At 43.7% G+C, this 27,718-nt stretch overlaps 1 protein-coding gene across 1 annotated transcript; it reads right to left on the bottom strand.

The window, feature by feature from the left end:
* ESCO1 (establishment of sister chromatid cohesion N-acetyltransferase 1) lies at nt 1–23,880 on the bottom strand. Its single transcript, XM_066579636.1, has 10 exons — nt 23,660–23,880; nt 20,409–22,141; nt 16,994–17,090; nt 16,496–16,547; nt 13,097–13,220; nt 9,239–9,370; nt 8,017–8,106; nt 5,522–5,665; nt 3,560–3,747; nt 1–2,473 (listed from the first exon to the last, which is right to left on the bottom strand). The coding sequence occupies exons 2-10, from the start codon at nt 22,137–22,139 to the stop codon at nt 2,323–2,325; spliced, it is 2,709 nt and encodes a 902-aa protein (XP_066435733.1). The 5' UTR covers nt 22,140–22,141; nt 23,660–23,880; the 3' UTR covers nt 1–2,322.
* Between the last annotated feature and the right edge of the window lie 3,838 nt (nt 23,881–27,718).

Raw genomic sequence — 27,718 nt, 5'->3', positions numbered from 1 at the left:
TAAGATAGAATTGGTCAGTTTAATAACAGTTAGAAAAAAAAACCAAGCAAAAAACAAACCAGGGAAGGAGAAAACAAAAACTTAATTATTCTACACATTTACAGAAAAGGCCACAGCAGATTATTAACACAGTATAAAAACCCTTAAAAAGAGTGACTGCTAAGAAGACTGGTAGCGCTCTGAAGTCCTCAGTGGTGCGAGGGGCTCTACAAGAAGACAAAAGCTTCTTTGTATTAATTAAAAGACATTTTTCTGGTATCATTTGCTTCATCTTCATTAAATGTGCTTTTTAGAACTTTTATCAAGTATATCCGTAACATACGCTGCTACATTTCTCAAAACCTCATTTAGTGTGTGTGAAATGAATGGAGAGCGAGTCCTGTGCCAGTATGAGAGTATGCCATACTGACCAAGTAATTACAAGCAACCATGGAAGCAGACAACACAACTATGCCCGTCGGATTTCTTGACGCACTGGCCAGCGCCCCCATTTTATGGTAAACAAGCCTCTCTCCCTTGCATGCTTGTATATGTCAAGCCAGGTCTTAAGCCTTAGTCACATTACTTAATAGGGGTAGTCTGGAACTTGACTATTAATGACCTATCTGCAGGAGGTCCACTGCTTACAATCAGCTGATCGTTCAGCCCACCGTCAGTGCAGCATGCCAGATGTTTTCATTGGTGGTCAGCGCCGTAAGTGCAATAGTCGGTTGCATTCCCATTGAAATCAATAGGAGTGATGTCTCCTATTATGCTTCTAGCGCCTCAATGCAATTAAGGCCAGAAGTGTAATAGGAGTATTACACGTTTGGCGCCGATTCCCAATGACAATGTCTGGCACGCTGCACTGACATCAGACCGAACAATCAGCTGATCAGTAGGGGTCGCAAGCGGCACCCCGCTCCAATAATCAATGTGCCGATAACCTATCCTGTGGATTGGTCATCAACGGTTAAGATCTTGGAACACCCCTTTAGGGAGTTGTCAAAAAAAGACATATAGACATCATAAGGAAGGTTGGTCGTCTGCTCGGCGATGCTGTATAATTTGCTCCCATTCTGCATGTGAAATTCCTGGCTGGCTGCAGTATTACCAGGAAAAGCAGCTGTTTGCCCATGTGTCCGGTGATCAGCTGATCATCCCTGCAGCCAATGCACTAATTATAGGCAGCGCCACTATATCAAACTGCTTGATAGAATTAATCACACGATCCTTACACAAAAAAAAAATTAAAAAAAATACTGTCTGTATTGTGTAGTATGATAAAGTAGAATATAAAAAGTTTGAGTGACAGTTTTGAGCGATCTTTGTAGAACTCCAAGTAGCTAATTAGCTACTTAAGAGTTAAATGCAGGCAGAGTGGGATACTGCGCTGATAGCTCCGAGAACAGCAGCTGCTTTGTATATGCAAACAGCTGCTTTGTTCTCGGAGCTTTCAGTTGGTGTCCCGCTGAGCCGATAGCGCCAAGAACAACAGAAGCTGCTCTGTTCTCAGAGCTAATCGCTGAGAGCTCTGTGTGGGATACTAGCTAAAGGAATGTTACAAGCTGGTAGCCTGCTGAGAACTCAGCGCTGATGAGGCTCATCACTAATTCTTAGCTTTCATTAAAAGGCCCGACATTTCACTTACAGCGGCCGCAGTAGAGAACATACCGCATTACAAAGTGAGCATTCAAAGAAATGATGTCCTTGTAATTCACGGATAGGCTTGTGTCCACTATAGAGAGGTCCGCCTCAACGACACCCATATAGGGCATACAGACATGTTTCATCTTTATAAAACGACTCCTCAAATTTGGGGTGAAAACTGATACATATTGGCTATGGGAGAATGTATGATGGAGATCACACTATCTATAGCAATGTAGCAACCACATTGTATCATCCAATGCGAGGAGCACAAGGTACAGGCAGAGAATGTTTGCACACACTATGTGACGGCTGAGATTACATTGGCTGATGTCCAATTAGACCTTCTTGTGCCCATCTGTATATACTCCCACTTACGGATCTTCAGTTCACACAAAGTCTTCCTTCTTTACAATTAATTAGTATAGTCCACTATGAACAAATTCATTTGCTGCATGTAAACATGACTAAGTATTGTCTAGAAAATACTAGAACCATGATCTTTTGGAAGAAAAAGATATCAAAATAGTTGCTTTTAAAATTAAGCTTTTTTTCAGTTTCTGAATCTTTTTCCAGTTTTACGAAAAAAAGTGAACCCCTTCCGTTGGGTGTTCATATCCTGAGTTCCTTTGTAAGAGAATCTAAAAGCGTGATGCAAGCTCTGTCTGTAAACTAAAGGACGGCGTCCACCCTTTAACTCACTGCATGGTGCCCACTGACAAAGTTATAAACTAGGAACTGGCTGGTGCCACAATAGTTTGTTGCAAACAGCTTGCCATCTGGAGTCGGATCGGAGAATGCAATTTCATCTTTGCTCAGGTGAGAGCCATATATGAAATGGTTTCTGTCAGAAGAAAAAAAACACACCACAAATATAAAATACAGGTATTATGCCAAATGAGTTTATAAAACACAAAACAGAAAGCCAAACTAATAATTAACATTATTATGGCAGTCTCCTATCACTTGCCCTTACTGCAAGCGTCAGACCATTACGGACCTATTGTGAGCAGAATGTGGAACAACACACAATGTTTGTATCTACCCTTAGAACTCAGTATACCATATACACACATGGATTCATGTACCACCCCAATGCCAAAAAGTTGGACCGCTATGTAAAATGTAAATAAATGTAAAGAAGCAAAAATAAAAATAATGCAAGGATTTGGAAGTCTCATATGAATGTATTTTGTTCACCATAGAATAGATCAAAAAGGCAAAAAACATTTTTCCATTTTGCTTAAAAAAAAAATCAATTGATGGCAGCAACACATTAAAAAACTTGGTACAGTGGTAACAAAAAGCTGGAAAAATAAGTGGTACGAATGAAAGACAGCTAGAGCGTCAGTTTTCTACTAAGTCACATGACTGTATAAAAAGAGCATGTTAGAGAGGCAGTGTCTCTCAGAAGCAAAGATGGTCAGAGGAACACCAAATCTGTGAAATATATATATGTATAAGTGTCTAAAGGCTGGGTTCACACGGGGCGGATTCCCGACAGAAATGCCGTGGTTTGGCCGCAGCGAAAAACCACGAGATTTCCGCCGGGAGAACTGCTGCTTCAAAACCCGCGGCGGTTTTGAAGTGGCCTGGCCGCTCACTCTTCCGCTGCGGCCGGCGCTCCCATAGAGGAGAGCGCGGCCGCAGCGGAAAAAAAATGAACATGCCGCGGTCGGCAAATCCGCGCCACAGCGGCGGCTCCTGCCGGCTTAGCCGCAGCGGATTTGCCATCCCATGTGGACGAGATTTCTGAGAAATCTTGTCCACATGGCTGGCTAATCCCAGGATTAGCAGCCGCATGTGGATTTGCCGCGGCGAAATTCCACACGGAATTTCCACGGCAAATGTGCCCCGTGTGAACCCAGCCTTACTGCTTCTACCCTTATGTCTGACATGCTACAACCATTTTGAGGAATCCAATAATTACCTTAAACATTCAATCATCCTGGAGGCAATTTTCTTTCGCCGCATCATTGAGAATACCCAGATACGGCTGATTCCGCAGATTGCGGACTCGGGGGTGGTGGAGCAACACCAAGCCTTCACTCGCTCAGAAATTATTTGATCCTTCTCACACTTTTCACTTGGAATATTATCTTCGATTACCCTATACCCCTGCAGGGAAGAAAAAAAAAAAAAGGGTTACCAGATAATCTAGGTTTGTAAGTCTTATTTCCCCGTATCGTCCCATGCACAAAAGGGTTAACAGTCATTCTTTTCTTACTAGGGCATAAAAAAAAAAAAAAAAAAAATCAAAATAAATCCATGTCGTTAGAAGAAAACGCACTCTCAAAAAGACAAAGGGATTGTCCGGTTACCGAACAACATACCCTGTTTAGTGCCTACTGTACTATCACAAGAAAAGGAAGCGTACCTACCTGTTCCCTGCCCCCGTGATCCAGTGCTGCAGACCTGCTGTGGTCCCGATGCTTATTACACCAAATACCACCACTGGACATAAAGTTCACAAACTTCTGGCATCATGGCGCTCAAGACATGACAGCTGATGCCAGGACAACAAATGGTGGCGCTGCAGCCACATCTGTCACAACAAACGCAGAGATCACAGTAGTGCCTAAATGCAGCAGCAGGAAATGGGCAAGTACACTTCCTTTTCTTAATTTAGTACAAAAGTACTATTATTCAGAAGTCCAAGAATGCTTGGTTCAAATACCAGCTGGAAGAAACTTCCTACGAAGCCAAGTCTACCCATAAGCATACGGTTTTCGCATGCCCGTCTCACATCTTCAAATTTAGATTCTGTTCAAAGGAAAAGTGGTTTCTCAAATCAGGTAATTCAGACTGTTCAGACACAGGGCTCCTGACAATCATTTAGTACATAAGGAAAAAAGTAGCCTCCTTTATGAAAAGGGTCAAAAAGACAGTAGAAATAAAGGGGTCTTTCACAAGAGGGACCTACGTGCGCCCAAATTCAATGCGTCACAAAACTGCAGCTAAATGCGTACAAAAACGCGTGAATGAATGATTTTTGTGCACACAAGTTCTGAGGTTAATTAGTACTAAAATCGCTGCCGTTTGGAATTTCGGGAACAAGAAAGATTGTGGCAGCAGCCCCGAATTCCCAAATAGCAATTGGTATCCGTGGGGCTAGAGGTGACTCACCAAGGTAAATCCCCAGAGCAGGGATAGAGAGGGTGGTGCTACATGTGTGCACCACCCCATCTCTCCCTCTCCTTGCTATGGGGGACTCCCTTTGAGTCCCCTCCAGACCAGCTCTCTCCAAGCTAGCCCTGGCCCCTCTCTCCCTGCTTTGGGGGATTCCCTTGGGGAGTCCCCTCCAGCCTCACACTCACTCTCGCCCTGCTAGCCACGCCCTCTCTCCTCCATTAGGGGGGATTCCCTCAGGAAAACCCTCCCAGCCCCGCTGTCTCTCCACACTGTGGGGAAATTCCTTGTAGCAGGGAGAGAAGGGTTACCCTACAGTAGGCAATTACACTAAAGCCTTGTTCAAATGGGCGACCAAGTCGTGCGATTTGCGCACGTTGCGACAATGCTACAAAGCGCATGTGAAGCCCATTCTTTCCTATGGGTTCCTTAATATTTGCGATATTCTGTAGCATCTTTAGAGACGAGCGGGCAGATACTAGCATAAGGCACTACTCGCTCGAGTAGTTTGCATTAGCGAGTACGCTCGCTCATCTCTAATTCTTAACCCTCATGGAAAGGAACACTTTGGTAATTTTGAAGTGTTTCACTTGTAAAAAAATGGCATGGCCAATAACTGCATAGCAAAACTGCAGTGAATTGCGGTAAAACTGTCTTGCAGTTTTGACCATTCGGCACATTACCTACCTATAGAAATATAGCCTAAGGATATTATTGGTTGGTGTATAAATGGTAGACACCAAAGTTCATTTTGAATAATTACCCACTGAATATGTTCCGCTATTAAACATCCTACAATTTTCTTATCACTGCTAATGAACATGAGGGTCTTTGTCCTGGAATGGAGTCGTAGAGGAACCTGCTGGAACCCCAAGTCATTATCCACCATTTCTCGGATCTCCTCAACCTGCAATAAAATAAATTCATCTATGATTTACTACTGAATAGCAATTTCACCTAAAATGCAGAGATACTGAATGATATGAAGGGGAGGGGGGCAATTAAAATAGAACCTGACCATTATGCTGCGTTCACCGAGGACAGCACCCCGATTCCAGTGGTCAGTCACTTATGGGGCAATGTGCAGTGGATTTTAAGCTCCTGCAGCTCCCAGCAAGAGAGGAGTCCAGCTTATTCATGAGGCGCTGCTAGCCCCATCCAACCTCAGATTGGCAGTTTTCTCAGCATGCAGTATAATCGCTATAAAGCGGTCAATCATGGTGAGTGGACAGAGCTAGCAGGACTGAATGAATCAAGCTCCTTTTACACTGTAGGATTCTCGTTTGCACGAGCGAATAAGCTGGTGACGTCATCCACAGCTCATTCACACTTGTACAGTCCATTTAGACAAGCAGATTCGTCGACTTCTCGTTCAGTGTTTGCATTCATTATGTGAAACGCTGAATGAGAAAGGTTTACCCTTTAAGTGACAAAGCACTCAAACCAGCATATCTTGCACTAATTTATGATGTCCTTAGTAAGGAAAAAAGTACATAACAGGTTCTCTTTAATGAAGGAAAAAAAGAAGAAGTGTTTACCAAGAGTGTGTGAAGCCCTTTGACAACTTTTCCTGGAACCTACATACAATTCTTATTATGTGTGGTTTTAACATATAAAATGTCTGTAACAGTTTTGTTACAATGTTGCATGGCTCATGATACCGGTCATTGAGGTCCCAGGCTGCAGGTACTACGGCATAGTGATAGGCACGCCGATTTCAGCAGTCTGTCATTTACGTTAATCACTTCAGGAGTCTAGAAAAAAAAAAATTACATTTCAACTTCTGCAGCAAGTCACAAAGATGAGCCTTATACTGCTCATTATTCATCGATTCACTGCTCACCCCCAAACCGCTGACTGACAGGTCTCTTCATGTGCACAGTAATACAGAGACTTGTCAATCAGTGGCAGGTTGGTGAGGTGTAGATTTGATTACTAATGAGCTGCAACAAACTCCTCTTTTCTTCTCACTGCAAACTTTGAAAGTTTCTCATAACTCGTGAAGCAATCAGCATAGGAGATGGACTGATGAAATCAGCGTTGTCCATCACTATACTGTAATGACTGCAAACCGGGAACTGCTAAGTACCTGACCGCTGATCATTGAGACTAGAGCTTCACTGTGAATTACAGTGTGCCATCTCCTGCCATGCAGTCTTTGCATCTTAAAAGCACATGTGCCAAATATAGAATATATGGAAATTAGGGTTAAGAAGTCTGCCTGAAGTTAACATTTTAATCTTGTTGTGAAAATGTATTAAATTGTGATTGTACAATATTGTATACCATTTTTAAAGCAGCTTCTGAAAACAAAAAAGAAAATTGCAATTATTGTATAAAAAAAATAAATAAATAAAATCCCCCCCAGAAATCTATCAGCAGCAACGTCTCATCTGCCACAGCCACATCAGTGCAATAATCATGCAGACCTGATCCAATACTAGAAACAGTTCCAAGATGGACCAAAGCTCGGCGCCCGCTCTGACCTCTGTGCATGCTTTTATAAGACTGAATTTCAAGAATATCTTTAGACTAACAAACCACGTTGCCGTCACCAGGCCATTTTTGAAATATGAAACTCTAGAAGTTTCCTAGCTGACAAATATGGAGTTTATTTCCTAACATGGAATATAAAAGGGCTTATATGAGATTGTTAAAACAAGACTGCAGTCTTCTAAAAACCGTGCCACTTGTCTAGATTATCTGTTTCAGCTACCAATCTTCTACATTTCTATTCACAAGGAAAGACTAGAAGCAATGGGATGAAACTGAAAGGGGGGGGGGGGGGGGGGCACAGATTAGATATTAGAAAAAACTTTCTTACAGTGAGGGTGATCAATGAGTGGAACAGGTTACCATGGGAGGTGGTGAGTTTCCCTTCAATGGAAGTGTTCAAACAAAGGCTGGACAGACATCTGTCTGGGATGATTTAGTGAATCTTGCACTGAGCAGGGGGTTGGACCAGATGACCCTGGAGGTCCCTTCCAACTCTACCATTCTATGATTCTATTCAAGTGACTGGGGCTCAGTTGCAACACAGCAAATCTCACATACAATAGAGGTGCTGTTACTGAATGAAAGCAGCCATGTCTTTCTAATCTAACGCAACCTTTTTAATTACACTTGTGCTTCAGTCTCAGACACACATTTACTTCTACACTTATAACATTTACAAGACTTCATCTTTCAATTTACACATAAAGTTTTTAAAAGACTGTACTTTTTCTCTTCTCTCCTGTGTATCACCCTTGAGATTACCTTTTTAAGAGCATATTTTGGATCATCTGGTAAGACCATTATTATTCTGCCATCAGGATATTCAGACACAATCCGCTCCTTCTTCCAACCCTTGGAAAATCAAAACAGAGCTAAATAGGGATTTTCTTTAACATCTGTCAAAATGTTGGGCTTTTGCACTCTAAATGGGTATGTTTAAGTTGCGGGAATGTTCACACGTAGCGGAAATGCTGCAGAATTTCCAGCGGCCTCTAATGAGTGCATCGCCGCAGGTCAGAGGATGTCACTTCCACATCACCTGATCATGCACTCACTAGAGGCCGGCAGGCGCCCGCTGAAAAGAGGTGCTGAGAGTACAAGGACTTTGGATGCGATATGGTGTGCGGTATCTTTTGATATCAACTCCAGAAGCGCACCTGATTTTGAAACAGTCTTTTGTGGAAATTCTGAAGATCTTGCTGCAGAATTTTACGCTGCGGAAAATCTGCTCCATTTCAGGTAAACATGCCTTATGTGGGTAAACTGTTAGGGCGACTTCACACAAGCATGTGCGTACATAACTGCGCTCCCACGTACGTGCACAAACACGCATGAACGCATGCCTGTGCATTGCCTTCAACGGGGCCGCAGCTGCTATCGGCAGCTCCATGGAAGGCAATCGTCTGCTGACACCCCTGAATTGTTTTTCAGGGAAGGGCTTTACACATAAGCCCTTCCCTGAAAAACAAGAATTTTAGTGTAAAAAAAAAAAAAAAAAAAAAAAAAGTTATATATATTTACCTGCCCGCCACTGCCGTGTCCCCCGCAGGGATGAAGAAGACATCTGCAGCATATGTTTCCTTCATCCCCGCGATAAAAAAAGAATTCCCTGCTGCACCTGCCAAATCTATAACCGATGCAGCAAAGAAATTCCTCATCCCTGCGGGGAATAAAGAATTCCCTACCACAGCTGTCACAGAGGACAGCTGCAGTAGGGGATCTCGCTGCCAGCATCCTGTAATTGTTTTTTAGGGAAGGGCTTTAAATATAAGCTCCAATGAAGACAATGCGTGCATTTTATGTGGTACACGCATGTCCTATCTTTGCAGGCACTAATGAGCAAATTCTAGCTCGATGGCCGTGTATACGAGTCGACAGTCACCCGTAATCGCTCGTTTGGGCGATTAATTGAGCGACTATCGGCCCGTGAAAAGGTACCGTTAGGCAGCTACCGTGTCATAAAAGGGTGGAAAACAAATCTTACCACATATTTCACTGCACTGATAAACTGGTTGTGGAAGAGCATGTGCTGAGTCTCATCTTCGGGATTTGATGCAGTGTAAAGCATGCCGCACACATTACAGGTGATCGCACCAAAGCGCTTCTGTCCGGCATCCTGAAAGTGAAAAATGGTTGAGGAGACTAAAAACCAACGACCTTCTTACCATCATCCAACATGGGTGTATCCACTGTAAAACATCACATCATAGTCTAAAACTAAAAGCATACATAACCCCCCCCCCCCTTCAAGCTCTTCTCTAATTGCACTGACATTTAGGATTAAATACCAGCAGGTATGAAAGCCTCAATCACTTCTGCCGTTAGCAGTATCATATATGAATAATGTAACAGCACAATAAATAATGGAAATGCTAAAATGTGCTGCAAGAATAAAGTGTTCCAACCACTACAGATGGGAAGGAGATGCAGGACCTGACATGGTGTAGTGTAGTGTCCACACAATAGTACATTGTGCCTACTAATTCACAGTCAGTAACAAGGCCTACATTTATAGATTCTTCTGGTTTGAGGTTATTCAGGATCAGCAGGCTCCCCAGGATTTGGCCCCGAATTACGTATTCCACATCGTTAACTGTGAAATTGGAAGTTAGAAGACTTGTGAGCTCGCCTAGCTTCTCCATCTCAGCAAATCCATGAATCATTCTTAGGCCCATTGTGGAGCATCTCTTCTTCGATATCTGCATTGTGCCATGAAGGGACACACCCCATTGGCAAGGGAATACCCTGATGTCAGTTTATTTGAACCTTTCCAGGAGAAATAAGAAAGGAACAAGCAATGCAGAGCTCTAAGTAAAAAAGCATAGTGGAAGGATTAAAGGGGTTGTCCGGTTTCAACTACTGATGGTCTATCCTTAGGATAAGCCATCAACTGTAGATCGTTGGATTTCGCCACCCATGACTCCTGCTGACCGGCTGTTCGAGGGGTCGGTGCACTCATGCATAGAGTTGATTTTCTGCAGACAGTTCTGTTCCTACTTCAGTGGCTGGAGATGGTATTGCAGGCCACTCACTTTAATGGAAACTTTGCCTGTAATACCACAACTAGCCACTGCAGTGCCACTGCTCCCTGCAGAAAGCAGCGCAGTTCACAAGTGCATTGACCCAGTGAACAGCTGATCATCAGGGTTCCTGAGCAGCCGATCCATGTTAAATTACTACTGAAGGTAATCAACAGTTTTACAGCTGGACAGCACCTTTAAATAATTGCACCCTTAATACCTTTAACTGGCCCAATATTGCAATCTCTTGCAAGACCCCGCTCCCCACTACCTTGTTTACAAGTGCAGCGATGGGGTAAAAAACGCATATAGCTGCAGATTATCTATGTGTTGTAAAGTGTACGGTTACAATCCATTTGCCTGTACAAATCTAGAAGCCCTCTATTCAGCCGCAGCAATAGCCATGACAAGCATTGTGTCCAGTCCCGATTCATGGTATACTCTCTGAAACATTAACCACTGCAGCTGTAGAACAATCCAGTGCACTGCACTTATGTCCAAACCAGTGCTTTACTCACAATCATCCTCTGTTAACTGCAAGCAGCTTGGTCCATCCATCAGCAGTGCTTCACAACTACCAAATACAGTACTTGCTCTTCTCTCCAAGAGTATATAGAGGTCTGTAGGCACATGGAGGCCAGGAAGGGAGTTTGCCAACACCCGATGAAGCCAGGGATGTAAGTTTTATACTGACCTTCCCATCCATTTCTCCGATGTCAGCATTCAAAGCCACCGCTTGTAGTGCATTGAGCAGCGAGCCAAGTAGTCCTTCCATTCAACTATCCGAATGGAAAAAGTACTTAGCGCACCACTGGATGGATTCAGCAGTTGCTTCAAGGGCTGACCCTGGAGGAACAAAGGGTAAGGCAAGTGTAAAACTTAGATGCTCGGACTTGCAGCCCATAAGCTTAATTCATAGGGCTAAAAGAAGCTGATAGATTCCCTATAAGCTAAGGTCAATAACAGAACAGTGAGCATGGGTAGGGTAGTAGACAGGGAGGAGGAGATATAGGGAGGTGCAGCACTGTGGAGAGCTTTGTGGATGAGAGTGATGAGTTTAAGTTGTATTCTGTACAGCATGCACAGACTGGCACAGGTTAGAGACATCAAAGTAGCAGCTGTAGTCCCGTGTGGTGCAGAGTGCTAAGTTCCCACTCACGACCTGCAGGTTGAGTGTTCAATCTCTGCATGGGTCAGGTAGCCGGTTCAAGGTAGATTGAACAGAGGTCGGTAGCTCTGCCATGCCTTATGACAGCGATCATCGGTACAGTGATGTAAGTCCCTCAGAGGGACTCAAATTATGTAAAAAAAAAGAAAAAAAAAGAAGAAAAATGTAAAAAAGAGAAAAATGTAAGGAAAAAACCCCCTTTTAGGCTTTTTCTAATATTAGCGTAAAAAAAAATTAAAACCCCACATATTGGGTATTGACGCGTCCGTAACGACGTGTACAAATAGTTGAACACACTTTTTATTTTGTACGGCAAAAAGCGTAAAAAAAAAAAAAGCTAAAAAACAGAGGCAAAATGCTAATTTTTAGCATTTTGCCTCACAAAAAAATGCAATAAAAGTGATCAAAAAAGCCGTACATTCCCCAAAATGGAACCAACAAAAACTACAGCTCGTTTCGCAAAAAATAAGCCCTTATAGAGCGCCGTACATAGAAAAATAAAAAAAGTTACAAGAGAAAAAAAAAAAAAAAAAATGATTTCCAAAAAAAAATAAAATGGCTTTTTATTGAAAAAAAGTGTAAAAACCTTAAAAAATCGTTGTAACCGTACTGACCCGCAGACAAATTTTTGTGTGTCATGTATGCTGCATGATTAATGCTGTAAAAAATAAATAAATAAATAAATAAAAAAATCTATGGCAGAATTGATACGTTTTCTCTCCCTGTTATCATTAAAAAAAAAATAGAAGTTTTACGATATAGTCTATGTACCCAAAAGTGGCACCGATAAAAACTACAGCTCGCCACGCAAAATACAAGCCCTTATACGGCCGCGTCCACGGAGAAATAAAAAGTTTATGGCTTTTGAAAAATGGAGATTGAAAAATACTAAAAAGCGTTTGGTCCTCATAGCCAAAAGAGGCCATGTCCTTAAGGGGTTAAGCCCACATGGACAGAACCCTTCTGTAGATCTCCCTTAATGTAGTCTATGCATAGCTCATGCCTGCATGTTAGCCAACTCCTTTCCTGGCCTCCATGTGCCTACAGACCTCTATATACTCTTGGAGAGAAGAGCAAGTACAGTATTTCAATCTTGTGAAGCACTGCCAATGGACGGACCAAGCTGCTTGTATTCAACAGAAGCGACTGTCTGCACGGTTCTGATGCTTACATTTCAGTGGGATGTGTCGTCAGAGGACACCAACTTACGTGGACGCAGTCTGCAGCGCCGAAGATAAGTTACTGAAGGAAACAGCGGTGGACACATGAGCACAAAAATTGCGAAATTGATTTGTATGGGGTCTTTTTTTTAATGATGGGGATATTGCATGGAACAGACAGGTGATCCCATATCATAATCACACATGGTCAGGAAGCCAAGAGGTTTAGCTGTCCCTGCCTCCTACATAAGGGAAGAATGTGGGGACAAGATAGAAACATGGTATTTTACTTGAAGATGTAATTTTGTTATGGTAAACAAAAAAAAACAAAAAAAAAACAAAAACATCCCTACATCCATTTCCACTCTATATCACAGACAAGAATATAGGAGCCAATGAAGACTTCCTTCTATCTGAGCTTCCTGGATGAGTGATGTGATGGGGTGGGGTGGCCTACGGGATACTGCAGTCACTCAGGTTATCAGAATACTCACTATGATTGGCTGATTACTACTATTCTTCTCAGCTTCTTTTAGCTTCCGGATTTCTTTCTGAACATGGCCATCGGACGGCACGTGGTTTGATTTTTCAGCGGTCACATTGCTTCCTACTGGAATCCTGTGGGAATAATTCTTATTATCAGCAATTCATTCACCACGTTTAGTAACCAAATGTGTTCTGAAATCCCTAGAACACAAGTTATTTCTCATTTCCATAAAACATTAACCCCTTAACATGGCAGTTTTTTCTTCTTTTTGTTTTCCTCCCCACTTTCAACAAATCATAACTGTTATTTTTCTACAGACGCAGCTGTCCGAGAGCTTCTTCTCTTGCGGGACGAGTTGTATTACTCAATGGTACTACTTATGGTTCCAAAGTATTTGATTCAAACTGCATCACCACACTGTTTACAGTATATCCATACAATTGCAATAAAGAGCATTAGCACAAAACCAAATAGGTTGTAATTTGTACTAAAACTCAGCAATTTATGCAGTATTTTTAATTAACTCTCCTGTCAATGGTAATATTTAATGTACTGAAAAAGTTTCTAAATGGAATGAAAAAAATGCAAAGGTGCCATCTTTTGGTAAGGATGGGCATTTTTTATTTTTAAGGCTTTTAATATCCTTTATTAAAAAAAAACAAAACACCCACTCAAACTCCCTTAAAGGGGTTGTCCCGAGCCGAAAAGGTTTTTTTTTTTTTTTCAATAGCCCCCCCCCGTTCGGCACGAGACAAACCCGATGCAGGGGTTTAAAAAAACCCCAAAAAAACGGATAGTACTTACCCGAATCCCCGCGCTCCGGTGACTTCTTACTTACCTTGCGAAGATGGCCGCCGGGATCTTCACCCACGGTGGACCGCAGGTCTTCTCCCATGGTGCACCGTGGGCTCTGTGCGTTCCATTGCCGATGCCAGCCTCCTGATTGGCTGGAATCGGCACACGTGACGGGGCGGAGCTACGAGGAGCAGCTCTCCAGCACGAGCGGCCCCATTCAGAAGGGAGAAGACCGGACTGCGCAAGCGCGTCTAATCGGGAGATTAGACGCTGAAATTAGATGGCTCCATGGAAACGAGGACGCTAACAACGGAGCAGGTAAGTGAATAACTTCTGTTTGGCTCATATTTAATGCACGATGTATATTACAAAGTGCATTAATATGGCCATACAGAAGTGCTGAACCCCACTTGCTTTCGCGGGACAACCCCTTTAACATTTTTTTTTTTTACTTTTGCATTTCCCCATTAAGGCAGTGTTTCTCAACTCCAGTCCTCACGGACCCCAACAGGTCACATTTTTAGGATATCCTATTGTAAGAACACCTGTGGCAATGTCTGAGGCATCGACAATAATTACATCACCTGTGCAACACTGAGGAAATCCTGAAAACATGACCTGTTGGGGGTCTTGAAGACCAGAGTTGGGAAACACTGTATTGAAACATGCCGCAGACATGCCCTGGCCCTCAAAAGGCTCCTGGATGCCAGGACACTTGGACGGCACCCTATAATCTCATCTCAGGGGGCCATTTGGGACCTTCAACTGGGCCATTTAAAACGCTATCAGAAATGATAGGCAGTGGCTTATCTCCCTTGAAAACAAAAGCATCAGGATTGTTGAAATAAGCATGACTGAGCCTTCTTCCCCTAAAAGCTGCGTTTGGGGTAGAATGAAGACATCCACATATACAACAGAAGGATGGCCAACCCTGTCCGCTTCAACCAGCCTTCATCTAATGTGTATGGGCACTTTAAGACTTTCTTAATCGCCGATCTCTGCATAAAGAATAACTGCACTTTTTAAAAGCTTTTGACATGTCAGAGCGACATGCCAAAATTTTTGATTATTGGGTCCAGGTTCAAAGACCACCGCTGAAACGAGGGGGGCCGCAGCGCTCATCTGAGCACTCTGCCCCTTCCGCTGTCTTAGTTTTCTGTCAGCTCCTGTCTATGCAAGTCTATGTATTTCAGCGATTAGCAGGTGGGCTTTCAGTACCTGGACACCTACAGAGCTAAAAGTTTTGACTAAGTTTTTAAAAAGTGCAGTTACTCTTTAAGTAGCAGTAGTGGATATTTACACACCAATCCATCAGCAAGCTCTCGTTTTCTGGTCTGTATTGGAGAGAAGCTAATGATTGGATAGGATTTGATTGCCATTTTGTCTAAATTAGTTCAAAATCAAAACTACATTAGGCCCACCATGCAGGAACATTTTGAAACCCCCTGGTAAAAATGTAAATAATGAAATTATCGATAGCTGTGTGTGTTTGTGTACACGTTTGTGGAGAAGGTGGGGGGTGAGGGGAGTACATCATTAATTTGTTGCAGTAAGTTTCAAATATTATTTGAATTATATTTTAACATATCATGTTCTTGAAGAGGATCCCCTCCCCTCAGTGGAGTGGTAAACAGTGTATGTACTATTGCTCACCACTTAAGAAATGGTTACCACAACCTCTGAATACATGAAGGATTCCATAACTCATACCCATCTGAAGGGGTATGAGTTATGGACTACCTCTCGCCTGAGAAATCAGTAAAGAGCCCATGCTAGGACCCCACAGGTCCAACTTGTTTGACACATTAAAAGCCCAAAAAAAAAAAAAAAAAAATCCCAAATTCCCCCCCCCCCCCTCATGAAATGCAGGCCATGCATGCACATGAGGAATACTATATCTGACCATTACAACTTGTATCCTGTAATTTCCCTCCCCCCATTTTTCTCTCATGTACAGTGTACAGCAAGAGTGAGCAGTGGAGATGTGATTTCTGTAGCTCAAACACAGTAAAAAGTGACTATGAGCTTGCAAGCAGCATCTGTGGTGGTTTCTCCATTCTACTTACCTTAAAGTTTTTTTTGGGACTAAGATATTGATGACCCAATATCAGATTGGTGGTGGTCTCCTTTTAGAACCCCCACTGATCAGCTGTCTGAAGATACCACAGGACTTGTGTGAGCGTCATGGCCTCTTCTCAGAAATGGGACATCACAGTTATCGGTCAGTTCCATGAGTGGAATCGAGCTGCAATACCAAGCACAGCCACGATACAAAGTATAGCGCTGTGCTTGGTATGCACTGATGTTGCCGCAGCGCTCACCCGAGTGCTGAGGTTACTTCAAAACAAATTCATTTCACAATAACACATTTACAATAACAAAAACTGCAAAAAAGATCAAAACAAGGCATGTTTACATGAAACTAATAATTTTTGACACTGCAGTGTGCGTGTGTATATATATATTTTTCTATCTCTGATGTAGCGCTAATAATAATGTGCTCAGTAGGAAGAATCTGTGAGCAACGTCCGGCTACAATGCCACTCCGGCAGTTAACACCCGCGCACCATGAATGCAGCACATCCATGGTAAACACAGTCTCAGCACTTACCCTTTCTCAGCAGATACCGCCATCTGGTGTGTCAGCTGCTTGGAATCGCTACCTAAAATAGATTTCAATGGCCGCAGTTCACCAATTCAGTCGTTTTAATATTTATTGTTAAGACAGAACAACATTCAGTGCCATTTGGAATCAATAAACCAAGTATCAGATATTAGTCACCCCCCCAAATTTCCTATCACTATATAGAATCAGTCACTCGTCTTTCTTGAGCGACACAATATATTATACATTATCACTAATTACTTCAGAAGGGCCGATGATTATTCCAATTGCCAGATTCAATGGGGAAAATTGGCTTCTACCGCATTGTCCTTTTTTTTGCCTTCCTCTGGATGAACATTGGGTGAAGTGGGAGGGGTTATAAGCTGAGCTGGATGGACTTATATCTTTTTTCAGCCTTCCATATTATGATCCCTATGCCTAGTTGGGCTGACACTGGAGAACTTCCCACATTTGTACATATTCACAGACCTGCTGATTACTCACTTTGCTGGTCTGATGCTTTGGTCACTGGTGGAGAAGACATCTGGGACTTCTTCACTGGGGAATTTTCGGGGCTTGAATCCAAATGTAACCTAAATCCCTAAATCAAAGAAAAGATGATCAACATAAGACTGACTTGTCTACCATGTTCAGACTAACATGCAAAAGAATAAAAGACCTTCATACACATACAAGAAAAGTCATCCAAACACACCGACTTCTGTAGGACTGGCGGACTCTTATGTCCATTGGGGCTTTGCATCCCCCTTCCACCCTACAGATGATGTCAGGAGCTGGAGGAAGCATTGGGCATGTTGAGTTTTCCATGCCCGATTCATTTGTGCCAACAGGATTTTGCAAGAAAAGGAGTCTTCCAGCATATATAAATATACCGCAAGCGCAAAGGAGAAGAATCTGTAATGACTTCCAATTACTAAGATTAGATTTCTGTATGAATACATGGATTAAAAAAAAGAAGAGTGAGTGAAGGTATAAAAAGCCTTTAAGTAAGCGCCATAGCAGATAAGCTGAAAGCTCCATCAGTGCGGTATATCTATAGATGACGGCAAAAGGCCCTTTAAAACTAAGGTTCATTCCCAATCGACGTCCACTGTAAATACTGCCGGCAACTGAACACGTTCTAAACTCATTTGCTTTTCATGGCATCTTTTTGGGGCTTCATCTACTCATACAAGTAGCGGATGTACCCCCACCACCACCACCCACCACCAACGCCAACTAGTTTGCACGAACGGTTGTTCATAGGAACCACTGCAGCATGTGAAACTTAACTCACTGCATGTTTAACAAGCAAGCCTCAACGTATGGGATGTTTGGCATATATTATATACACATGCACACACACTAGTGTAACCAATTGTAGTACTAAACAGTGTGCGTCAGCATAGCCCGCTCTATACTTTATAGGCTTTGTACACAGGTCTTTATTGCAGGACTCATTCTCCATGGAAAATCTGTTAAAAGGTGTATTCCAGGCACAGACTAACATTATAAAGTCTAATGTACATCATCGTATTAACCCTTTGCAATCCAATTTTGGATTCAGGGTTTCCTAGGGGGTTTTCTCTTTCTGCCATTATACAATGGCACCATCTGCTGGCTAGAGCCAGTACTGCAGTATGGGACAAGCTGGAGAGGCCCCCGACTACAGAGCGGCCAGTAATATACAGAAAGAATACCCTGCCGGACGTCTTCCGACATCAGAGCTGTACAGGCTTCAATCAGAATGTCTGAAGATGTCAGACAGTGGATTGGAAAGGGTTAAGTCATTTTGTAATGGGTTCACTGTACCCGGTCTTGCTACTTTCTTCATTTTCTATCTGTCACATGACCCTCCACCAGAAAAATATTTCCACTTCCTGACATCTTGTCTACATTTCTACTTCTGTGAGCAGTGCATGATGGGAGGACACGGGGGGGGGGGGGAACGACTGCGCTGTATTGCTCATGTGCAGCTCAGAGTGCCAGAAGTTCCTGTCTGCCTGATTCAGCAAGCTCCATGGCACACTAAGTGACAGGAAGGTTGACGCTAGTAAGTTGTAGGCCCTGCGAGTTGTGGGCGGAGCTACAGTGCTGGCGCTAAACAAGCTCTATGCTGTAATGATCACTTGTGTTTACTGTGGAAGTGATGCCTGTGAACACAGCGGCAGATCGGCGGCTGCATGGGATGAAGAAGAGGGTCCAGAGCGGCAGATAAAAGTTACAGGTTACTGATACTTAGCTGTACCTCCTACATTTCATCATTTTCAGAATTCCCATTTTGTGCCCAGACAATCCCTTTAAAGGGGTTTTCTGGGGGAACATACTATTGGTGATCTATCCTCAGGGTAGATTATCAATAGTTGATCGGCTGGGGTCCGTCACTCGGAACCTCAACCGATCAGCTGATTGTGGCGCTGTCAGCTGGCACACAATTACACAGAGGTCGAAGCTGAAGTCTCTGATCCAACCTGTGTAGCGGCTAGCACTTGTAACTGTATGCAGAGCCCCCATTGAAATCAGTGGGAGCCGTGCTTCTGCTCCGACCCGTGTAATTGCGGCACTGTCAATGGGCGCACAATCAGATAATCGGTCAGGGTCCTGAGTGACAGACCCCAGCCGATCCACTAATAATGACCTATCCTGATGATCGGTCATCAATGGTATTTTCCCTGGAAAACCCCTTCAAGCATGGCATTCTCTTCCATGCCAATAATAGCTTGCATTGCAGAGACAGGAGGAGAAGCTACTGCCAGATTTAGGCTAGGTTCATACAGGGTGGATTTGCTACGGAACTTCCAGCGGAGTTTCGCTGCGGCTGATCCGCCTACGGCCGCTAATCCCGGGATTAGCCAGCCATGTGGACGAGATTTGTCAAAATATAGTCCACGGATTCCCAGGACGCAGCATGTCAATTCTTTTTTTTTTTCCTGTTGCGGCCTCGCTCCTCTCTATGGGAGAGCCGGCTGCAACAGAAAAGCATGTGGTGAAGCCGCTCCAGAACCAGCGGCTAAGTGTGGCTGGTTTTGAAGCTGCGCTTATCCCGCAGAAATCTCAAGTTTTTTCGCTGCAGCAAAACAACAAGATTTTCGGTGGGAAAGCGTCCCGTGGGAACCCAGCCTTAGGGTAGTTTTATTTACCACAAAAGGATAGGGGTTTAAAAAGATGCAGCTTGCCCACACTCTGCCCTTGTAGATAAGGCTAGGTGAACATGAGCTATGAATGTGAGTTGCACGCAAAAGTCTTGGACGCAACACATATTGGACAGCGCACGGACAGCTGTCTGATTTACATAGAAATAGGACATGCTAAGGACGTCAATGTGCCATTTCTTGTCCTGGAATTGGACATGCGATGAGTATTTTCACACGGACCACCACTCTGTGAGAAAATAACGTCAATGTGCATGTCTTCATAGACATAGTGGGGCCGTATGCAGACCTTGAATTAAAGACCCATTTACATGCAAAGATTATTGCTCAAAATTCGTTCAAGCGACTGCAAATGAGCGATAATCGTTGCGTGTAAACTCTACCATCGTGCACTTTTCATCTGAATAATGATTTTAAGGTGAACTTAAAATCCATCGTTCAGCCGCAGAGTGATAAAGTATCTCTCAACAGACCACACGCTGTGTTCTCAGTGGGAGCTGGGAGATTACATTGTATGCTGCTGGCAGCCCCAAGGAGAACAATGCTGGGCTCTGCAAACAGCTCCTGGAGACCCTTTTACAAGCAAATGAAGATGCTAAAAGTGTTAATGGGCATTACTGTCCATTAACACTTTATGCAAAATGATCGTTAAAACTTTCAAATCAGTTAAAATGCAGTTAACATGATTGGTATTCAGACTAACACACATCTGATAATACACCAATCTGACAAACTGCAGGAATGCAGCGTACAGGCTGTAAAATTACCTCATCAAGTGCCATTTCGAGCTCATGTTTTATATGGTTCTCCAGCAGGCCATTTTCTGTAGATGGCTTCCTTGACTCACTCTCCCCCTCCACCGACTGGACTGGATTACTTTTGACGTTTTCCGATAACACAGGTTCACTTTGTTTAATGTCCATCAATGCATCAGGCTTATTTATCACCTTGGGAGCGTTTGAAGCATCAGTCACTGGCTGCTGGGCTTTGGCTTTAATGGATTCAAGGTTAGGAAGTACAGTGTGACTTTTGAGGGTATTATTTTGGGCAAAGTTCTTTTTTAACTTTATTTTATTCCATTTGGATTTTTTACTTATTGGACTTTTATTCTGGTCAATCTTACATTTAATCTGCAGTGGTTTTCTACTCGGAAAGAATCGTTTAGACTGCTTTATGGGGCTCTGCTCAGAAGAAGGGGGTGATGGGATCTCCGTTGGCCGGTCTTCCTTCTTCTCAACTGCATTGTCCCCGATGGGATTATTTGGCGCGGCAGGTACCTCTTTCATAACTTCTACCGTATCGGATTCTATTTCCCCAGCTATTTCATTGCACAGATCCAGGATACTGATCCGCTTGGACTTTGGATCATTTTCAGTTGGGACATCTAGATTATTCTTCTCCGACCCTACTTTGAGGACCTTTTGCTTTTTCGCTCTACTTGCCGTCTTGACCACAGGTTTATTGCTATCCTTTTTGTGCTTTGAAAGCACAGTAAGAGAAGTTCCTGTGGGTTTCTTGGATATTTTCTTGCCCGGTGGTGAATGCAGCGCTCCACCGGATTGATCGCAATCTTGGGTTCCGTTTTTGACGGTGCCATTGGCGCCCGTCTCGGATTGCGTCGTTTGATGGTGCGGGCAGTTTCTATCAACATCTTCAGGACTCTTAGTTTTTACCTCTTTTTTCACTCTCGTTCTTAACACTGACTTAGTGACCTTGGTCTGGGCACTTCCGGCCTTTTTTCTGTCTAGTATAGGAGTTTTCGGCTTTACTGCTCCTGATTGCTTTTGATTTGCCCTTCGAGTACTAGACGTCTTCGTCTCCGTTGTACAACCTGCGTCTGTCTTACTGCCCGTTTTTTTGTTTTTCTCCGATGTTCTTATGGACGACGCCGTCCTTTTAGGCTTCACAGCAGTTAGTTTGTTCCTACAAGGTGTTGATGGTTTCTTCTCCTTGCGTTGTACCGTTTTGTCTATTTTCTTGGCGGCTTTATTTGCTGGTTTAGACTGTTTACTCGAGGTTTTCTTTGCAGTCTCATTCTTTGTAAGTTTTGCAGATTGGCTTTTGGCAGAGCATTTCACTATTTTACGCGTTTTACTTTGTATGGGCGTTCCTCTGGCCGCCGTTTTGCGCCCACTTGTTGGCGGATTCTTCTTTGTGGCTTTTGAAGCATTATTGAGAGATTTTGGGGTGCCCCTTTTAGGAGCCGCCACGACTTTGGGTAGAGCTTTTTGCTTAGCAGGCACATTCTTCTCATGACATTTCTTGGTGACTTTCACATTTGCATTTTTCCTTTGTCGTCCCACTTCTGATTGAGAGGACTGAGATTTCTTTATGGCTTTATTTGTAGGCAATGCCGACTTCTTTTTACTCTGTGCTGACTTGCTTGTAACCACATTTCTCTTTTTAGAAGTTGCAGGACCACCTTTCGTTTCTTTGTTCAGTTTCTGGCGCTTTACGGGGGTTTCTGGTAAAGGAGACTTTCTCTTTTTTGAGGTCATTACTGCAAGAGGAAAAAAAATACAATTATTGTTCACCATCACCTATATGGCCGCTATATCACTACCAGCTGCAGTACCAATCTGGGCCACTACGCAATCTACGGAGCTGCCTGCAGCAAAACAGCTAGATGTTTAACATGACAAACTAACAAGATGAAATGAATGAACGCTTGTCCACCCGATCATCTGACAAACGAGCAAATGCTTCTTCGTATGTAGCACCGAAAAAATATGCATATTCAGCAACTTGCAGAAGCATTAATTGGTGATTATACCTGGCAGAAAATCGGCCGGTGTTAAAGGGCTCAAATCTATCTCATTTCTATGCTCAGCCAAATGCCTGATCCCAACAAATCTGCAACTCGCAACCAAGTGTAGAAATCTTATTCCAGGTTTTAAAGAGTTAAATGACTGCGGAGCTACATTGGTTTCTAAGATTCTAGAGTGCGACACGCAGTCAAGAGGCTGAGCGCAGAAGCTCTGGAGCGTCGAGCTGGGCTCAGACTTCAGAGCGGTCAGGCATGCCTCTCCTCTTCAGGAGCTGCCGGCATCTCTTCTACATCCGTAAACTATTGTACAGATGAGAGGCGCTGCTAGCGGGAATCTGCGGTCCAGTAGGCGCTCCTCACTCCCATGTCCTTACTGCTCATGGCACGTAGAAGATGCCTTGCTAGGATTAAATTAGGAACCCCTGTATTAAAATAAGAAACGGTCACCACTCATTGCCCTGGCATGGGCGCTGACATCCATAGTACGATGATGCCAGGAGTTCAGGAAAGTGACACTGCAGCGGGCACCTGATGACATCATCTGTCACAACAAACTCCGGGCCCAGAGTGAGGCCTGATGCTGATTTATTAAAGGGACTGTACCAAAAACCAAAAGTTATCACAATTTAAATAAAAAAAAAAAAAAAAAAAAAGAAAAATCCAGACGAGAGATCCTGCCCCATCTTTCTCGTACGTAGAAAAAAACCTACAGCTTGTGAGAACGAAACCATCGAAATCAATAGTTTTGTCCCATTTTATGGCTGCGATTTTCACAGCTGCAAAACGAGACAAAAATCACCCCCGTGTATAAAGCCTGATGCCGACTTATTAAAGGGACTGTATCAAAAAAAGTTATCCCCTCTGCCCCAGCCGCAGCTGTGCGCAGCCACTCCATTCATTTCAATGACAGCGCCAAAGATGGCTCATATTCGGCAATTTTTAACTACTGTCACTGCAATGACTGGAGGAGCGGCACCCACCCTGCATCCGCGGCCCCTACTTCAGCACTTGCTGAACGGATTTAGGGGAAATCTGCATGGGACAGTTCTAAGTAGCGCACGCAGTCCGATAAGGGCTCCCATGGGTAACCCGGGCACATAGAGGGGCTGCACAGCGCCCCCACACTGACTGTGACCTCTAGCCACCCTCTGCACCCAGCAGGCACCGCACAGCAGGTACATGTATATATAACTTGTCAGCCAGGATATACAGCTAGTGCAGAGCAGTCAGCTCGCCAGCAGTGACGCTTACCGGCCTGAAGGGGGAGTGCACGAGCTGTCCGTTCTCTTTTCTCATCAGGCCGCTATTCCTGCCTGTAGTAACAGCCCCGTGACTTGTAACGGCCAGAGAAGCACCGGATAGCCGTGCCGACGGAGCAGCGATATACGGCGAGCACTTATACACACCGGACCATCACCGGCTCCAGGCACACGGGAGAAACTTCCCGGGCGGAGCAGTAAAGCGTCAGACAAGCCGTGTGGCGCATGCGTAGTGAACTACTTGCTGCATGTCCCCGCCCCTTATTGCGTTCCAAGCCTCGTTTTCAGACCTCATTTTTCACGTCAGTCTCCAGGATGTGACTTCCAAGTTGTCGCTACAGGTTGTTATTGTGCGGGAAAGACGGGAGGGAGTTAGTGAGAAGCTTGTGGGGGAGGCATAGGAGGTAAGCGGAGCCTGGAAGATGGGAGGAGGCCATCACCAACAGGTGGGGAGGAGGGGGACAGCGCCAGTTATCACAGGAGTGTGGTGGGGAGAAAGGGAACAGCATGGTCAGGCCGGGCGCACAGCAGACGATTTGTATTGCGGATTCTGCGCTAAAACACGGGCATTGACAGGCGTGTAGTTTCAGGTTTTCCTCCACACTCGCGGATTCCACGAGCGGAAGAAATATCGCAGCCTGCTTTATTTTGCGATGGAATTTGCACGGCCGCCCTGCATTGATGTTACTGGAGCCTATATGTAACTAGCATTGGTACGGGCTGCAGGTACCAATCGCTAAGCAACGGCGCGGGAAATACAAAAGAAAAACTGTACTGCGAATGAGCGTCTGTGAGCCTCCGCGGTACAGTGATAGGTACACAGGGTCACCGCCGGAATCCAATTCACCCATGTAAGCCCGCCTTACGCTACCTACAGCGCCATATTGCACTCGTGAGCATACGATTTAACCGCGGATGCAAGGCGGTTTTTTTTTTCCGGCAAGAATGCATCGCATCACGTCTCTGAGATTGCGATCCTCCGGCGGTTGTTTCACGCGCGTCAGAGGAGTGACAAGTGTTATCTATTGATTTCAATGGGGAATATCGTATCATACGGCGTGCAGTGATTTTTACGGCCCCATTGCAATTAATGGGCAATGCGTTCCTGGGAAACGGGGAGAAAATAGGAGATGCCGTGAGTTTTGCTTTGCCTCGCAGCATCGCTGATGTGTATCACTGCGTTCAAAAGAATGGGGTTCATATTCGTGCAAATTTTGCACTAGTGTGAATGTAGCCTTATTAACCCTTTCCAATCCAATTTGTATTCTGGTTTTCCTAGAGGGCTTAGTCTTTTTCTGCCATTATTCAATGGTGCTATATGCTGGCTAAAGCCAGTACTGCATGAGGTGACACATTGGATAGGCTCCAACAGCAGAGAGGCTGGCAATATACAGTAAGAGAATCCCGACAGACGTCTTCCAACATCGGAGCTGTACAGTCTTAAATCATAATATCTTCAGAGGTCAGACAGTTGATTGGAAATGGTTAATACTCTTCCATCTCTCATACCCCACCACATTCCATAGCACTTTCCAGAGGTTGTTGCCAGTGGAGCACACAATCTAATTCCCCAGTCTCAGACGACACCCGCCCAATTTTAGGCCTCATTCACACGGGCTACAAAAGCATGTATGTGAGGCCGCATCCACACGGTGGTTTGTGCTATATTGCTGCGTTTTCTTGTGGCGATAACGCGATTTTGTGGCGCTTCAAAGTTGCATGACCCTATAGCACCACCTGCGCGTTTTGTTTTTTTTTTGGGGGGGGGGGGGGGGGTTGAAATGTAAGCCCTAGCTGCAGTAAAAAAAAAATAAAAAAATAATGCATCACCTAAGAAGTGCTGTCCGTCTCTGGCGCGGGTCTCTTCTTCACGTTTGGCACTCGTTTTCAGTTAGTCCTTCCTGGATTGGAGGATCAAAATCCCCGCCTTCAGGAAGGGCTGGCTGTGATTTGTTCATCAGCGACAGGGGTTAAGCCAATCAGAGCCCGTGCTCAATGAACCAATCATAGCCAGCCAGTCATTCATTTATTGAATGGCTGTGATTGGTTCATCGAGCACTGGCTTTGATTGGTTCATCGAGCACTGGCTTTGATTGGCTGAGCCACCGTGTTCGTGAACCAATCACAGCCAGCCCTTCCTAGAGGCGGGGATTTTGATCCTCCAATCCAGGAAGGGCTAGCAGAAGACTGAAGACAAGTGCCAGACGTGAAGAAGAGACCCGTGCCGAAGCTGGACAGCGCTTCTTAGGTGATGTATTATTATTTTTGGTTTTTACATTAGGATTTCTTACTGTAGATAAAGCCTTATACGGCCACGTCAATGTAAAAAAAAAAAGTTATGGGTTTTGAATAATGGAGATGAAAATCCACCAAAAATCATTGCGTCCTTATGCCCAGAATAGGCCATGTCTACTATCATTCAAGTAAGCAGGGTTTTCAAACCAAACACCCGGATCACTTTCCAAGAAAAAAGTTGCAACTTTGAACTGTTTAAAGAAATCAAAAGTTTGAGGAGAAATAAAAAAATGTATTTCCATGATCAACAGCGAATGAGCTTCTTCAAGGCTGAATTGTGCTCTTACATTTCTGTCATTTATTTTCAACCTCCGGCTCTCGAAAAGATAATCATTTCAAAGCCATTTTTTCCTAACTTCTTCCAAAAAGAAGTTTCATCCAAAAAACCAAATGCCACTTGTTCTGAATTTAGATACCCCAGGTGATTTATACATTCGCCTATTGCTTTCTCTGATACCCCTTTATCATTTTTTTTTAGAATTTATAAGCAATTTTTACAATTTCAAATCTTGGTTGGGGGCATTAAACCAAGCTTTCACGTAAATAATAATAAACAGATTTGGCCTATTCCATTCTTTTTCACATCATTCAAAGGTAACTGATCACTTAAAATATACATTTTTAGGGAATAAATGGCTTTGGCCATCCACCTAGCATGATGAATGGCACCAGGAACCCTGAAAGAAATGTCTTCCTCAGTAGTACATCCCGAAACAATTAAACCGAATTCGAGAAATTCTTTATAGTCATCCCAGGGTGGCTGCGGTTTTAGTTCTAAAAGAAAGCTTGAAATCTCTTCAGGATCTTTTATTTTGTTTTTAATAGATTTATCCTCAATACCACTTTTGTATTTCTTTTTGTCTATCTTAGACCACTTAGCTTGAAGCTTTTTAAAAATATCTGGTTTAGGGCCAGTGGTAGAGCCAATTTTGCAATCAAATACTGCCTTTGAGAAGACTTCTGAAATGTGGTGATGACATGACAGGTATAAAAGATTTTTCCCAAACATTTGTCCTAACAGAGCACATATTCCTCTGATACGACCTGTGTCTACAGCAGTGGTATCAAAACACATCGCCTCGATTTTTCCAACTGCCCCTTACTCTTCTACTTCAGAGAATACAGCTTTGGCTTGAGTGATCCCCATACTATTTTCAAGCTGAGGTACTCCTATCAATTGATCTTCTTCCCCACAGCTAATGAGAATAGCTAACTTCTCTACACGTTCTCTATTCAAAATATCTGGAAGTAGTTTTCCATCCCAGTGTAAAATGGCCTCTAAATCAGAATTTTAAAACCTATTTTTAATTACTGTATATACTCGAGCATAAGTGGACCCGAGTATAAACCAAGGCACCTAATTTTACCCCCCAAAAATGGGAAAATTAGGTTCCTCAAGTATAAGGCTAGCTAGACTGGGTAAAAAAAACAAAAATGCAATACTCACTTCGCAGCCGGCGTCTTTGTCCGCCATGTGATGGTCTCCCCGGCGGTGTGGCAAGCTGCTCTGTAATCCTCCCTGCTGGCTTCTCTCTGCTAAACGAGGTTTTGAATTCCCCAGCCATCAGCAAGTAAGCTCTGTGATTGGATCAAGCAACAGCCAATCAGAGCCTGCGCTCGATGAACCAATTACAGCCGTGCAGTGATGTCATTTACTGAATGGCTGTGAGTGATCGAGCGCCGGCTGTGATTTTTTTTTTTTAGCTAGTCTAGTCTAGCTTGAGGGGGCTTTTTCAGCATAAAAATGTTCTGAAAA

The sequence above is a fragment of the Eleutherodactylus coqui genome, chromosome 9 (assembly GCF_035609145.1).
Source record: "Eleutherodactylus coqui strain aEleCoq1 chromosome 9, aEleCoq1.hap1, whole genome shotgun sequence".
NCBI lineage: Eukaryota > Metazoa > Chordata > Amphibia > Anura > Eleutherodactylidae > Eleutherodactylus > Eleutherodactylus coqui.
This window is presented reverse-complemented; position numbering and strand designations above follow the sequence as displayed.

What these genes read in the sequence shown, in the direction of transcription:
- ESCO1 (XM_066579636.1), bottom strand. Translation starts at nt 22,139, where the DNA reads ATGACCTCAAAAAAGAGAAAGTCTCCTTTACCAGAAACCCCCGTAAAG. An exon ending in GCGGTATCTGCTGAGAAAGG is followed by an intron (nt 13,221 to 16,495) that starts GTAAGTGCTGAG and finishes TTATTCCCACAG; the next exon opens with GATTCCAGTAGGAAGCAATG. An exon ending in AGGATGATTGAATGTTTAAG is followed by an intron (nt 2,474 to 3,559) that starts GTAATTATTGGA and finishes TTCTTCTGACAG; the next exon opens with AAACCATTTCATATATGGCT.